General features: G+C 32.2%; 1 protein-coding gene across 1 annotated transcript in view; it reads left to right on the plus strand.

Annotated features, from left to right (window-relative positions):
* The window catches only part of LOC134688175 (receptor-type tyrosine-protein phosphatase eta-like), a 138,796-nt gene extending 124,014 nt beyond the window's left edge, over positions 1–14,782 (plus strand). The window contains exons 14-22 of the mRNA XM_063548646.1: positions 2,693–2,774; positions 3,223–3,313; positions 4,292–4,368; positions 5,301–5,435; positions 6,465–6,590; positions 9,195–9,346; positions 12,591–12,729; positions 13,942–14,044; positions 14,559–14,782. Coding sequence (XP_063404716.1) covers positions 2,693–2,774; positions 3,223–3,313; positions 4,292–4,368; positions 5,301–5,435; positions 6,465–6,590; positions 9,195–9,346; positions 12,591–12,729; positions 13,942–14,044; positions 14,559–14,584 — 931 coding nt within the window. The 3' untranslated portion in view covers positions 14,585–14,782. The remainder of the gene's footprint in view (positions 1–2,692; positions 2,775–3,222; positions 3,314–4,291; positions 4,369–5,300; positions 5,436–6,464; positions 6,591–9,194; positions 9,347–12,590; positions 12,730–13,941; positions 14,045–14,558) is intronic.
* Positions 14,783–16,134: the final 1,352 nt, after the last annotated feature.

Here is a 16,134-nt window from a genome sequence, read left to right on the forward strand (position 1 = left end):
TCTACCAAATCGTAAAACCGTTAAAAAAATGACAATTTCACTATCACTAGGAACAATTTAAGCACACATTTTTATGTAAGTGGTACTTATTTGTCATGATAGGAAATGCAAGTTGTTGAATATCATATAATGAGATATATGATCAATATACAGGCGCTGCTAAAATGTTGCTGCATAGAATATAAATGTTGTTAATTTGAAATCTAAAATCATCCTTTGTGTCGTAAAGTTTTGCGTTTCCCAACCGACCCACATTATCAATTTCGAATTGAACCATATTAAAAATAAACTTTCTTTTGAAGAATCATTTAAATTTCCGTTTGATGGTACATTTTTGAATGCGTTCCTACAACACGGCGCTTTATTTAATTTTTCTTATAACTTTATGTTTAACACATTTGCAATACATGATTGCGTCATCTGTAAATGATGTATCAAAATGCATTGCACCAATTGTACCTTCCAAAACCCCCATTTATCACTGTTTATTGTTAAAAATTCAAATAAATATATCTAACATTTGAATCATAAAGGGCCACGTGTTTTCTATGTTGTCTGTCTGCAAAGTATCGAACGTTAACTGTTTTAGAACTTGACTGTTTTGCCGTGTGTGAATCCGCATTGCTATACGACGTGTCTCAGTATTTATAAATCCAACATTAAGGTACTTAGTTATGATGTTTCGGTTGGGTATTAAGTTATTTCTTATCTTTTGTGACTTGAATTATGTGATTTTGTTACGTTTCACAAATGCCTTATTTGTCAGTATAGTTACATTTATTTTCATTTTCCATAGATAAAGTATTGTGTTAGTTCCTATAATTTAAAATAGCCATTCAGGACCGTCATAATCATGATAATCATTAGAACTAGTATAGTGAAAATAGTTGTGAATTTTTGGATCTCGTTCCAAATATTTGAATAAATTTGAATATTATATATACGTCACAAAAATCCGTAACTGTTCGTGGTATTCTGTGCTGTCATATTAAGATATCCGTTGTTATTCTACGGTTTACATGTTGTAATGTACTATGAAATGTTTTTATTTATGCATTGTCAGTGCTGATTGTTAATGCGTTATTCTGTGCTATATTCCGGTCACGTAGTTTTGTCATTTAAGCGATATTTATTTACATTGATCAAGTCTTGAAACTACTTACTTGTCTACAACAAAGTAAATGAACACAACATATAATACTTTGTTGTGTTTGCAGCTCTTTTTGTGATAACGTCCAAACCCAAAATATGAAGGCTAAGGATTAATTAGCCGAAAGACTATTGCGTAAAACACGTCACAGAGAAAGACTCTCCTTGGAATATGATAAAAATGTGCTTTAAAATACTAAAAACACAGGAGCTACCCAGGTTCATTTACTGACTTATAGTACCACGGACTAAAAACGTCAATTGGTACCCATCCGTATTACGTACATATACACCTATAGCACGTCCATAATGCAGATTGTTAAATTATGTCTATTTTACGGACTATTAAATAATGACGATGAAGCACATGATAACCACTTCATATGCCACAGTAGTATATAATTTGTTGTAATTTTGTCTACGTCCAGACAACGTGAGAGGCATACATTATGTTTAATAAAAGCATTGTTTCTTGTTCCTCCATTTCTTTTCAATATTTGTTTACCATGGTTTGTAATATTTGATGTGGAGGTGTATTGATTTATGATGTCAAAATAAGCTGTTTCTTTAATGACAGAAGCGTATCCAATTATTAGATATAATATCTATTCAAAATAGTCAATGAAAATTCTTATATAATATACTATTGAAAATTGTTTTTCTGTGTGCAAAAATATTTTTTTCGGTTTTAATTTAAAGAAGGCTTTAGAAAATAGAACAAAATATAGAACCGAAAGGCAAATTATAAAGGGGAAGTTAAAAAAAAACTGACAAATAAACTATATCAACCAACGTAACAAGTAAAAAATAAAATGCCTAATTCCTGACTTTTCCAAAAAAATATTTCATTTCTGATTTACATGTTCATTCTAATTTGAAAAAAGGTAAATGATAATATTAATTCTAGTAATTTGAAAATCAAGCATATCAGAATCAATTAAAAAAAAAGTGTTTTGAGCAGTTCTTTTTTCTTTTGTTTTTTATCTTAATACTCTTAGCATTTTAGAGAAGACGTCAATTACTATCAAAACAACCTATTTTTTCCTAAATGCAAGTAATTAAAAATACCAGGTGTATAACATGTGAACGCAAGACTCGTATTTTCGTTAAAAATGAAACTCTCCAGGAACATTATAATCAAAACAGTAAACCAATTGAAATTTAAACTTTTCATAAATATGTTTAAATTCCTCACTTCTTTTTATTTGCTCATTTTTATTTTATTTTTGTTACGTCATGCACTTTTTTCTGACAATCTAATGCTTACCATTAAAAGTTATAGAATGTATTGATATGCAAGACATTAAAAAATAAAATTTTGATATTTTTTTAACATTTTTTTTTTCATGTTTTTAAATATTATTAGTGATCATTTCTCATATGTGTAAAAAACATCATATCATGTTTTACAACGCGAATATGATCATTTTCATGTCATTTAAAGTGTTTTTATAAAATACTGCATAAATCATATCTGCTATAATTGCAATAATTATTCAGTCGTATGAATCTTAATGTTACTGTGACTATCTTTCTATTTCAGGCCCATAAAAGTTTCAGAGTTTCACAGGCACGTTGAAATGATGTCAGGAAATTCAAACATGGGATTTTCACAGGAATTTAAGGTATTTATGAAAATTCAAAGTTTGCAACAACAAAAATCAATCTATTTGGCATTCCGTAATTCTGTGTTTCTACCACGATGTTCATGCATTTTTCACTTCTTGTATTAATACAATGAACTAAACAATTGTCTTTAAAACGGCCGAATATATAAAATGTCTAGCTGAACACTGCAAAAAAAACAAATCTTGTATTTTTTACCAAATTAGGGATTTCTTTTAATGATTCATGTGTTCTGATACTATAATAACAAGTGAATGATTGAACCGGGACACAAGGTTACACATATGTCGATTTACTATGTATATCAAATCGCAAAAAAATCTTTGGAATATAATCTAGTAACACATCAGAAAAACTCATGAACATGAAAATTGGTAACTCGACTTGTCATTAATTCGTATTAACATCATTCAAAAGAGAATTTAACCATAACTTCATACATTGCAGGAGCTAGGAATTTTAAGTCCAAAACACTCAACTGAAGTATCTCAAATTCAAGAAAACAGACCGAAGAACAGATACACGAACATACTTCCATGTAAGAAATTCAAAGCTCAGGTTGTAAAAATATGAATTTTAATAAATGTTTCTGTTGAAATGCACTTTTCCTATTATAAACAAACTTCTCTTAAACTGAGTTTTACTATGCGTATTATAGTGCGTTTTTTCTTCATTGGCTAGAGGTATAGGGGGAGGGTTGAAATATAAAAAAAACATGTTTAACCCCGCCGTATGTTTTGCGCCTGTCCCAAGTCAGGAGCCTCTGGGCTTGGTTAGTCTTGTATTATTTTTAATCTTAGTTTTTTGTGTATGAAACTGAGTTTAGTATGACGTCCATTATAACTGAACTGGTGACATATTTGTTTAGAGGCCAGCTGAAGTACTCCTCCGGGTGCGTTAGTTTCTCGCTGCATAGATACCCATTGGTGGCCTTCGGCTGTTGTCTACTCTATGGTCGGGTTGTTGTCTCTTTGACACATTCACCATTTCCATTCTTAATTTTATTTGTATCTGTGCTGGCTATTTAGTTTGATAGGTACGACACAATTATGCAACAACTTAATATCATGTCAACTGGTATTTTACAAAGTACATGCATGAAAAGCCTACACAACTGTACTTGTATAAGTTAATCTACATTGATTCTTCATAAATAACTATCAGTGTTTTGAACTGATGACTTGCTTTTTTTTTCATTCAGAATTAGTTTAAATTTGTGTGGCCAAGTTGTGGAAAAGTTACAATAGATTTGTACTAGTTTTATCTATAAATGTTTCTACTATTCCGTCAACATCGGCTTATTCCTGTGACACGTCAAGAATATGGCTGTTGTTTTTATCTTGGTTGAATGATAAATAGCGTTTGATTTGTCAGTTTTAAGGGACTTCCTTTTTTTTAATTTATCATGCAGTTTACATGTAGAATGTTTGTTTTACTTTTGTGTATCGAATACATTGGCAGAAGTTTTTTAATAGTAAATAATATAATTTAAAATATTGATGCGATTTTTTTTCAGTCGATCATTCACGTGTTAAACTAATCGGAATTGAAGATGAAACCGGGAGTGACTTTATAAATGCTAATTACATTCCTGTAAGTAAAACATGTGTAAAACAACATGAGAAAATTCAAGAAAAGTATAACCTTTTACAATACCAAAATAAAGTATTGATAGAAGTAAGTGTCAATCAGATGTAAAAGAGGGGCGAACGATACCAAAAGGACAGTCAAACTCATGACAACGCCATGGCTAAAAATGAAAAAAGACATATTCTATAATGAGAAAACTTGATTTATATAATCAAACAGAGACCTCATTGGTATAATTTAAATGAAGTTTAACTAAACAATATTATTTGAAGGAGCATAGCTGTTGACAACATTTATTTTTGTGTTTAACAAAGAGATGATATACATTCAAAGAGATCATGTGGCAGGTCTATGGATGGTTTTATTTTAATCATTTGTGTAATATTCAGCAAACTTGGTTCACCAAGTCACATTCTTTATACGCCTGTTCCAAGTCAAGAACCTGTATTTTAGTGGTTGTCGTTGTATCATGTCTGCAATAATTGTGTTTCGTAAATTGTTTTGTTATAAAAGAGAGGGGGAAATATAAAAAAGACATTCACGCTCATGAGTCGAAATGGCTAAAAAAGAAAATAAAGATTAACAGACAAACAATAGTAAACAATACACAACATAAAAAAACTAAAGAGCAACACGAGCAGCATCAAACACTGCGAATATCAGGTACTGCAGAAGGGTAAGCTGATCCTGCTCCATGTGGTACCCGTCGTGTTGCTAAAAAGATACGTTAATACGGTATGGTATTTTCTCTCATTGTGTCAAGCTGTGTGGCTGCCAATAATTCTTAATTGCAATTTATATTAACTATAGTGGATAGTTATTGACAATCATACCACATCTCCTTATTTAATATTAAGTGAATTTTATTGATAATCACCTCGAATAATTTAATTTGTCATTGAAGACCATAACTTATCTGAACCAATATAATTCAGGGAAAGAGATCAAAAAGAGAATTTATAGCGACACAAGGGCCTTTACCGTCAACCAAAGAAGAGATGTGGAGGATGATCTGGGAACAGAACGTCAGTAGTATAGTTATGCTAACTCAGCTTTTAGAAAGAGGCAGGGTAATTATTAAATGTAATGTTTTCTAGAGCTTCAATTATGAAGTTAAAATCGACGAATCAGTTGCTTTAAAATTATATTGACTGAAACCCAAAAGACGTATTTGGCTACGGTTAGGTTAGACACCAGATATCGGTAAAGGAACGGTATCAAATACATAAAATGGTACTTTTGATAACTATTTACACCACTGGGTCGATGCCACTGCTGGTGGACGTTTCGTCCCTGATGGTATCACCAGCCCAGTAGTCAACACTTCGGTGTTGACATGAATATCAATAATGTGGTCATTTTTATAAATTTCCTGTTTACAAAACTTTGAATTTTTCGTAAAACTAAGGATTTTCTTAATCCAGGCATAGATTACCTAAGCCGTATTTGGCACAACTTTTTTGAAGAATTTTGGATCCTCAATGCTCTTCAACTTTGTACTTGTTTGGCTTTATAAATATTTTGATATGAGCGTCACTAATGAGTCTTTATGTAGACGAAACGCGCGTCTGGCGTTCTAAATTATAATCCTGGTACTTTTGATAAGTTTTTACACCACTGGGTCGATGCCACTGCTGGTGGACGTTTCGTCCCCGAGGGTATCACCAGCCCAGTAGTCAACACTTCGGTGTTGACATGAATATCAATAATGTGGTCATTTTTATAAATTTCCTGTTTACAAAACTTTGAATTTTTCGTAAAACTAAGGATTTTCTTATTCCAGGCATAGATTACCTTAGCCGTATTTGGCACAACTTTTTGGACTTTTGGATCCTCAATGCTCTTCAACTTTGTACTTGTTTGGCTTTATAAATATTTTGATATGAGCGTCACTGATGCGTCTTTATGTCGACGAAACGCGCGTCTGGCGTACTAAATTATAATCCTGGTACTTTTGATAACTATTAATATAGCAATTTGTTCTCGTTTAATATAGCGATTTGTTCTCGTTTAATACAGCGATGTTCTCGGCTTAACTATTATATGTTATAAAAGTTTTAAAATGTTAAGAAAAATTACATCTTCATTCTATTTTTCAGAAAAAGTGTGAGATATATTGGCCAGAAAACACAAATGAAAAAATGTTTCTTGGAGACATTATAGTAGAGGTTGAAACATTGTCACATTTATCCGACTACACACTACGAACTATTGCTTTGCGACTTGTAAGTATACATACATAAATACCTTTAAATATACAGAAAAAACGTAAGTATTTGTGCAATGCTTAATATCTTCGTCAGGTTTTCTTTTTTAAACTACCCAAAGTTATTACAGATATGGTGCGGTTTATACTAAATTAACAATGATAATCGACAAAGAAAATCAAGAGCGTACTATACAAAAACTCTTAGTCTCCAACAATATACAGATGTGGAAAATAAGGTATTTAGAATGCCATGCATATGTTCTGTACAAAGTTATTCCAGATTGCATTTCTCTTGACAATAAATTCAAATTAAAACAATCGCACCTGCTCTATCTTAAAAAGATTTTCAGGAGCACCTGAGATCATCCCCAGTTTTTGGTGGGGTTCATGTAGCCTAGTCTTAAGTTTTTTTATGTTGTGTCTTGTGTATCATTATTTATATTTATCCTGCAATTGGGTGTTCTACTATACAGATACTGCCCTACAGATAACACAATGCTGTATCTGTATACTATACAGATATCTCTTTAAAGCTCCGCCCACTGCCGGACTGAGTATAGTATGGACCTGCGTTAACTCAGGATGTGTATTGCAGTCGCATTCCAATGACGTATTAATTGCGAATTAACGATTATTTTAAACGTTCTGTTTGTTTTCAAACATTTCTTTAATTAATTTTCTAATAACATACACACATGAACAGCAGTCTTTTCTACGATGACAACTATCGATTTCAAAACTTGAATGTGTATGATTGTGTAAAAAAAACAACCATGTCAATTTCAACATGAGGTCGAGTCTGAAGCGAAGGACAATTTGTACACTCCTGTTTCAAATGAACAATGGTTTGTTATTTGTTTTTACTGTTGAAATTAGTTGTTATGTTAAAATAGATAATTATTCACCTTGCGCGATGTATTATTGTTGACCATTTGAGATTCTCTTTGTTTGCGAACCTGTCTTCAGCTGAATGTGTGATAACTGTATCGTATTACTACACGGCCCTGGATTTTAAATCGAAAAAAATGCAAAACATGTGTTTTTGTGTCTTTCAAAACACCAATAATATACAGAATTAATAGCAGGATATAGACAATAACTGTTTAGTGTCTTTAGATATTAGCTGTATTTGTACTCGGCTCGAAACAGGTGTAGTTGCTCGCTAAAAGCTCGCATACATCTTGTTTCCTAGCCTCGTACAAATACAGATGATATTTAAAGACACTAAACAGTTATTGTCTATATCTGTTTGTCTTTTTATTTTTTATCCATGGCGTTGTCAGTTTATTTTTTATCTATGAGCTTGACTGTCCCTCTAATATCTTTTGTCCCTCTTTTATAGTGTTGTGTACTTTTATTTGGAAAATGATATCAAAATTATAGAAAAGTCTGCCCTTACTCAAAATATCGACAATTCTATGTAAAGGGGGTCTAAAATTCAGTTTGACAGATTCAGACATTCTAATTTTGATCTTTATTAACTAGACCTAATCAGTACTTAACATAAATATTCAGCACCCTGTTAACATGTAACCTCGTCCACTTACTGAATATTCCATGCATGAAATATCAGGAAATAAATTGGGAAAGTGTATGAAAACAATTTGCAAGTTATACACTGTTTACACTATGGACTATATTCGTAGACAACGAAAACCTAAGGACGATAACTAACTCTTTGGATCGAATGTTGTGTGTCGTATTGATTTTACACTGCATCTCTTTTAATTCATTGAATCTGTACACAGTTTATTTAAATTTCCAATTTACGATAACTTTTTTTTCGTATGTCTATGTTATTTCCCGATGTTATCACAAGCCCAGTAGTCAGCACTATTTGTGCTGACATGAATTTTCATTGATATGGTTATATTTATAAATTTACTGTTTACCAATTTTTGAATTTTTTGAAATACTAAGGCTTTCCTACCTCAGGCATAGATTACCTAAGCTGTATTTGGCAAAACTTTTAGGAATTTTGGTTCCCAATGCTCTTCAACTTCGTACTTTATTTGGCCTTTTTAATTTTTCGGATTTGAGCGTCACTGATGAGTCTTTTGTAGACGAAACGCGCGTCTGGCGTATATACTAAATTTAGTCCTGGAATCTATGATGAGTTTATTTAAAACAAAATTGAAATAGTTCCATGCATTAACATATTGTGGATTCAAGCATCACTAACGAATCCCGTGCGTATAATTAGCACAGGAAACGTTATAATATAACTTCAAAGACGTTGTAAATTAAGTTACAGTTGTATACCAATGTTCAATTCTAATATCGAAAACAAAACATGGTAACCAAAAAAACAAAAAACAGGAAAATTTATCGTTATCGGAAAAGAACAAAATAACAGAACAAACGACTTCATCCAAAAAGCTGTGACCGCAAAAACATTTTCATAGTGAGTTAAGACACATGCACATTATAACGGACAACCAGTTCGGGATAACGATTAAAACGCTAGACGTACTTTGTCTAGCATCAGTATAACAAGATTGCATTTCATAGATCACATAACTTTCTTGCTTCAAAGACCACCATCTGCTGTCGTTCTCTGTCTTAAATATCTTAAGCTAAAATCATGGAATGCAATTCATATCACCATTATCTTTTTCAGGGGGATGTTGAGAGAAGAATAAAGCATTACAATTATTTATCATGGCCAGACATGGGTACACCAAAAACATCTAGTAATATGATAAATTTCGTTGATACAGTTAGAAAAGAAATCCAACCTAATATGAATGGTCCTATTATAGTTCATTGTAGGTATGCTATAATTTATTCATTTAAAACTACAGATATGAAAAGTCCTGTCATAGTTCATAAGAGGTAAGCTATCTCTTATCAAGGTAAAAACTGTATGTATGTAAAAAAAACAAAAAAAACCCAGAGTAAACGATGAAGGTGACTATCAGATGCACGTCGTGTCGATTTTAGTACTGACCTTTTCACTAAAAGTCTTCGTTAGTATACAAATCTTCATTAACATAGACCCATTGGTGGCCTTCGGCTGTTTTCCGCATTTTTTATCAAAATTTCAAATGATTATTCATACACATATACTAGAAAGAAGAAAAAAAAATACCAGTCTTGTAAATCTATTTCTTCTTCAGCACCATTTGTCAAGCATCACGTCAATCGTTCCAAACTATTTCAGATTAATAATAACTGATGTAGTTGCTTTATAAAACTATAAGTAGAACTGAAATATCAATATCTATCGTAATCAACAAATAATAGAATATATTTTATATGTGTATTTATACTTTTTTTTTTGGCCTCTATCAAAATATTACAATTGTAATCTGAAGGACACATTTTTGTCACTCAATGAACTGATCAGTGGCAAAAAAACTTGTTCATAAGTTCTGTCATAGATTTAATGATATTTTCACCTTGATTATTTATCAAAAATCATAATATAAAAATAACACTTTATTTGTCTATGACGCGCTATTTCGATGTATGTACTGTGACAGTTGTCAATTTTATATATTTGATACAATTAAAATATGAAAAAAGCCCACAAAAACTCAATATATACAACTCGTCTAAACATCAACCCAACAATGTTAGATCTGTAAATTTGCTTTTGCAAATTTCTTGTTCTTCCCTCGCCGGTATTCGAACCCATGCTACTGTTTTATATACATAATGTACACAGCCATGTATCACCATCATTGCTGGTGATCCGATGGATAAATCTGTTGTAGAGTTGTCACTGACTCAGACGGACTTATAAATATAATTATTTTCTGTGACTGTATCTTACATTAATTTGTAGGATCCTTTATATAGATAATTGAGCTGATCTGTTACAATAACATATCCATGCCTTATATATCATGTACTGTAGTACGCCACTAGATTGAAACTGACGTGGAAAGGTAACATATGGCCACCGAAAGCTCTTTTAGAGAGAGCCTAGGTGGTCGTGTGGTCTAGCGGGACGGCTGAAGTGAAGGCGATTTGGTGTCACGATATCACAGTTGCATGGGTTCGGATCCCGGCGAGGGAAGAACCAAAAATTTGCGAAAGCAAATTTACAGATCTAACATTGTTGGGTTGATGTTTAGACGAGTTGTATATACATTATGTACACAGCCATGTATCACCATCATTGATGGCGATCCGATGGATACATCTGTTGTAGGGTTGTCACTGACTCAGACGTACTTATGAATATATTTATTTTCTGTGACTGTATCTTACATGAATTTGTAGGATCCTTTACTCTAGATAATTAAGCTGATCTGTAGCAACAACATCTTCATGCCTTATATATCATGTACTGTAGTACGCCGCTAGATTAAAACTGACGTGGAAAGGTAACATATGGCTACCGAAAGCTCTTTTAGTGAGAGCCCAGGTGGTCGTGTGGTCTAACGGGACGGCTGCAGTGCAGGCGATTTGGTGTCCCGATATCACAGTAGCATGGGTTCGAATCCCGGCGAGGGAAGAACCAAAAATTTGCGAAAGCAAATTTACAGATCTAACATTGTTGGGTTGATGTTTAGACGAGTTGTATATACATTATGTACACAGCCATGTATCACCATCATTGATGGCGATCCGATGGATACATCTGTTGTAGGGTTGTCACTGACTCAGACGTACTTATGAATATATTTATTTTCTGTGACTGTATCTTACATGAATTTGTAGGACCCTTTACTCTAGATAATTAAGCTGATCTGTAGCAACAACATCTTCATGCCTTATATATCATGTACTGTAGTACGCCGCTAGATTAAAACTGACGCGGGAAGGTAACATATGGCCACCGAAAGCTCTTTTAGTGAGAGCCCAGGTGGTCGTGTGGTCTAGCGGGACGGCTGCAGTGCAGGCGATTTGGTGTCACGATATCACAGTAGCATGGGTTCGAATCCCGGCGAGGGAAGAACCAAAAATGTGCGAAAGCAAATTTACAGATCTAACATTGTTGGGTTGATGTTTAGACGAGTTGTATATATATATATATAGATCTAACATTGTTGGGTTGATGTTTAGACGAGTTTTATATATATATGTTTAGACGAGTTGTATATATATATATATATATATATAGATCTAACATTGATGGGTTGATGTTTAGACGAGTTGTATATATATATATATATATATACAACTCGTCTAAACATCAACCCAACAATGTTAGATCTATATATATATATATATATATATATAATGTCTAAAAATAGCATCAACATTCAATCTAATTAAGCGTGGATCAGTTTGTGAAAATAAACTGATACAGTTACTGAATTAAAATTATATAAATGTCTAAGAATATAACTAGAACACACTAATTGATACATTAAAAAGTTCAATATTTTTCTGTCATGCATCCGATTTCACCTTGAGAGATGCACACGCCTGATGAAGCTAATTTGTTTAGCGAAATATTGCGTATTTCTATTTAACATCTAATAGAACTTTTTAATGTATCAATTAGTGTGTTTTAGTTATATTCTTAGACATTTATATATATATACAACTCGTCTAAACATCAACCCAACAATGTTAGATCTGTAAATTTGTTTTCGCCAATTTTTTGTTCTTCACTCGCCGGGATTCGAACCCATGCTACTGAGATATCGTGACACCAAATCGCCTGCACTGTATCCGGTGCGCTAGATCACACGACCAACTTGGCTTCACAATAATACACCTTTCGGTGGCCGAGTGTTACCTTTCTTCGTCAGTTTTAATATAGTGTCATAATACAGTACATGATATATAAGCCATATATATATATACAAGTATATAGTTAAAAACAAAAATATAATATTTGCATTTGAAAATTTCAAGTTAAAAAATGAAATCTTCCAGAATATAATTTTGTACAAGTTTCTTTTGGTCAGTTTGTCGGATAAAACCTTTTTTTTCATTTCAAAGGGTCATTCTGAAATTTCTGCTTTAAACTTTTACATCAAGTGTGCTAACGAACAAAAAATCGACATTGACTGAACAACTTCCCTAACATTAATTTTTCCCATATATTTTTCAGCGCTGGTGTTGGCCGCACGGGAACTTTTATCGTCATGGATATTCTTATGCAAGAAATCCGATCTAAGTGTACTCATGTGGATATATTTGGGACAGTATTGAATATGCGAAATTACAGATTAAACATGGTGCAAACAGAGGTATGTATATTATCAATTCTAAGTTGACATATATATTCTGTCATGTACATATACGTTTTACCTGGTGTTTGTTTTAAAGAATAACAAAGGAAAACTTTATAACCGTTGATTTTGTTACAAAACAACATTCGATAAAAAATTTACTGCAGCGTAAGGTTATATTGTTTTATTCAAAGGAACATGGTAAACTGCATTGCTGTCTGTCGGAATCATTCAATGATTTCTTCAAATCCCCTGGCAGTTGACAAAAAAAAGAAGTCCAAAATTGGCATTGTTCTTAGTTGGTAACGACGACATTTTGGAGAAAAAAAGACATGATTGGTCATCTGTTTTATAGATACTCCATAACAGTCAACCGTCTGTAAAATTATATACTAAAAGTCAAATATGTCACAAAAGATTGATTTGATACTTGGTATCTAACTTTATTTAGATTAGGTTAAAACGAGAAAGCAATTTAGATAGATAAACGTCGCAGTCACGTTTTTATTGACGATACTTTAATTTCATTGTGGCATATCACGCTGATGTTAATCCCGAGACGGTTGATGTATTGTAAAAGAGGGACGAAAGATACCAAAGGGACAGTCAAACTCATAAATCTAAAACAAACTGACAACGCCATGGCTAAAAATGAAAAAGACAAACAGAAATACAATAGTACACATGACACAACATAGAAAACTAAAGAATAAAAAACACGAACCCCACCAAAAACTAGGGGTGATCTCGGGTGCTCCGGAAGGGTAAGCAGACCCTGCTCCACATGCGGCACCCGTCGTGTTGCTTATGTGATTACAATTCCGGTAAATAGTCTAGTTCGGTAGGTCAAATTCATGAAAGGGAAGGGGATTGTAGTTACGACGTAAGGAACATATCCGATATCATCTGTGAAATGGTTATTCCATAACGGTCAACCAACTCGTGATGGCGTCCGTAAAATTTTCGAAGGGATGATTTCAACTTCACCGTTTGGAACTCTTGATTTAATAGCTGTAACCCTCTATCAAGAAAATCATGATAGGAAATGCAAGCACGGGAATATCGTATCAATTGAGAGATATATACCCCGTATGCAGGTGCTGCTGGAATGTTGCTACTTAGAAATGGAAAGTTCACAATTGGAAAGCTGAAATCATAATAATATGTATACAAAATATCGTAAAGTCTTGTATTTTAAAGTTATTTTTCAAAAGATTTTCATCATTGCAGGATCAGTATGTTTTCATACACAACTGTGTTAGAGATTTACTTGATGTGTCCGATGATGAGGAAGAGGATAGGATTGAGGAGGAAAATGCATATCTGAACGAACGTATGTCTCATTTTTCTTCATAAAAATGATTTGTAGATTTTTAAAAAAAACATGTGTTTACAATTTGAAATACAGTTGACGATCAACTTTGAAGTAAACTTAAAGAAAGGCATTTTGTGAAAGGGCACCCATGGAATGTTTCTGTACCCTATGATCCAGCACAAGTAAAATGGTTTCACTAATGATATAAGATGTAGTCTTAATGTCAACGAGACAACTATTCACATGCGATTTTTGAAACTATTTATCAGCATAATTTAACGTTTTGATTTTTTTTTCAAACATTGCAACTAGACTTGACTGATTTTATGAAAAGAACCAACGTTGATTAACCAAATACTCCTAAACTCGCTATCATGATTTATTGATATTTTCTTAGAATTTTTAAAATAAAATTCATTGTCCATATTATATACAATTAAATCATATACCATAGCCATTTTTTAATTTATATTCGGATGTATCATTTTTTTGTAGGTCTGTTTGAATTATATCTTTTCTTTTTTTATTTCAGCAATTTACCAGAATGTTGATAAATAAATAAATAAGCCAACTTTAGAAGATAACTGTATGATTTGAAAAGGATAGCAGTGTTTTCGAAAACAGCTTTATAGTCTATAACAGCATATTATATGTATCCAATAGAGGTCATAAAAGAGCTTTTTGAATAATGACTGTGTATCATATAATAATTGTGTGGATGCTTTGATCAATATCTGTAAAAAAAAAAAAAAAAAAAAAAAAAAAATGTTGTTTAATTTGCTCTAAAATAATTGAATTTGAGACAACAATTCCTGGTGCGAACACTATTCAGTACCATTACAATTCCATTGACAAATACTACAATGTTAATGTAACAGTTACTGTTTGTGTCTCAAAGCTAAATCCTACTCCTACAAGATGTCAAAATAAAAATTTTTTGGTTAAAATCATTTAAAATTTTATTTGCCAGTAATAAATTAAAATTGTTAATTTAAGTAATGTTGTAATATTACAAGTCTTTTGCTATTGATTTCTCTTATTGTAATCCAATTTTCCAAACGAAAACATGTTTGACGGGCTTGTTTATCGTGAGCTAGTAACATAGTATATTTTGTTATTGTATTTATAGTTATATATATTCTGAATTGTACTTTGTATAACAAATTTATTTTTTTATTATATGTATAGTGATGTTCTTAACTTGAATAGCATATTTTTACATTTTGTATAAGTCTATGTAGTAATTTTCTGTGCTTATTGATCAATTTGTAATGCAAAAATGTTTCAAAAGATTATGTTTAATAGACAACACAGATTTGTTTTGGCTTTTATAATGTTTCTCTGTAATAGATCTAAATTCTTTATTATGTTCCAAGAATTATCCTTTAAAGTAGCTGGGGTTCTCAAATTTCATACGTATTTAAACCACTGGGTCGATACCACTGCTGGTGGACGTTTCGTCCCCGAGGGTATCACCAGCCCAGTAGTCAGCACTTCGATGTTGACATGAATATCAATTATATATACATTTTTATAAATTTCCTGTTTACAAAACTTTGAAATTTTGGAAAAACTAAAGATTTTCTTATCCCAGGAGTAGATTACCTTAGCCGTAATTTCGGTCCTCAATGCTCTTCATGCTTTTTATCTGTTATGATCTTAGCACCACTGATGAGTCTTATGCAGACGAAACGCACGTCTGGCGTATTAAATAATAATCCTGGTATCTTTGATAACTTTTAAAAAAAAAATAGCAGGTTAATCTATAAATTCAAATTTTTAATGTTACTGTTTTATATGTAACGTGATTGGAAAGATATTTTCAAACACGAAAAGTATATTTGCAACAAGCCAACATGCCAATTAGGGATGCTCATGAAAATATATCCGATCTACCTTTGGCATGTTCGTCTAATATCTAGTACGATAAACTTAATATACAGTGTTTTATATTCTGCATATTAATTTGCAGATTGCATTTAGATTTAATAATATCAAAATACTTCGTTTATTTTTTCTTTAGACAAAATTGTTCATAAAATCAAAATTAAGATAATGCTTGTACCAATCATCAAGATGACAGTTGTTATCCATTCGTTTGATGTCTT

This window comes from Mytilus trossulus, chromosome 10 (genome assembly GCF_036588685.1).
Source record: "Mytilus trossulus isolate FHL-02 chromosome 10, PNRI_Mtr1.1.1.hap1, whole genome shotgun sequence".
NCBI classification, from domain to species: domain Eukaryota; kingdom Metazoa; phylum Mollusca; class Bivalvia; order Mytilida; family Mytilidae; genus Mytilus; species Mytilus trossulus.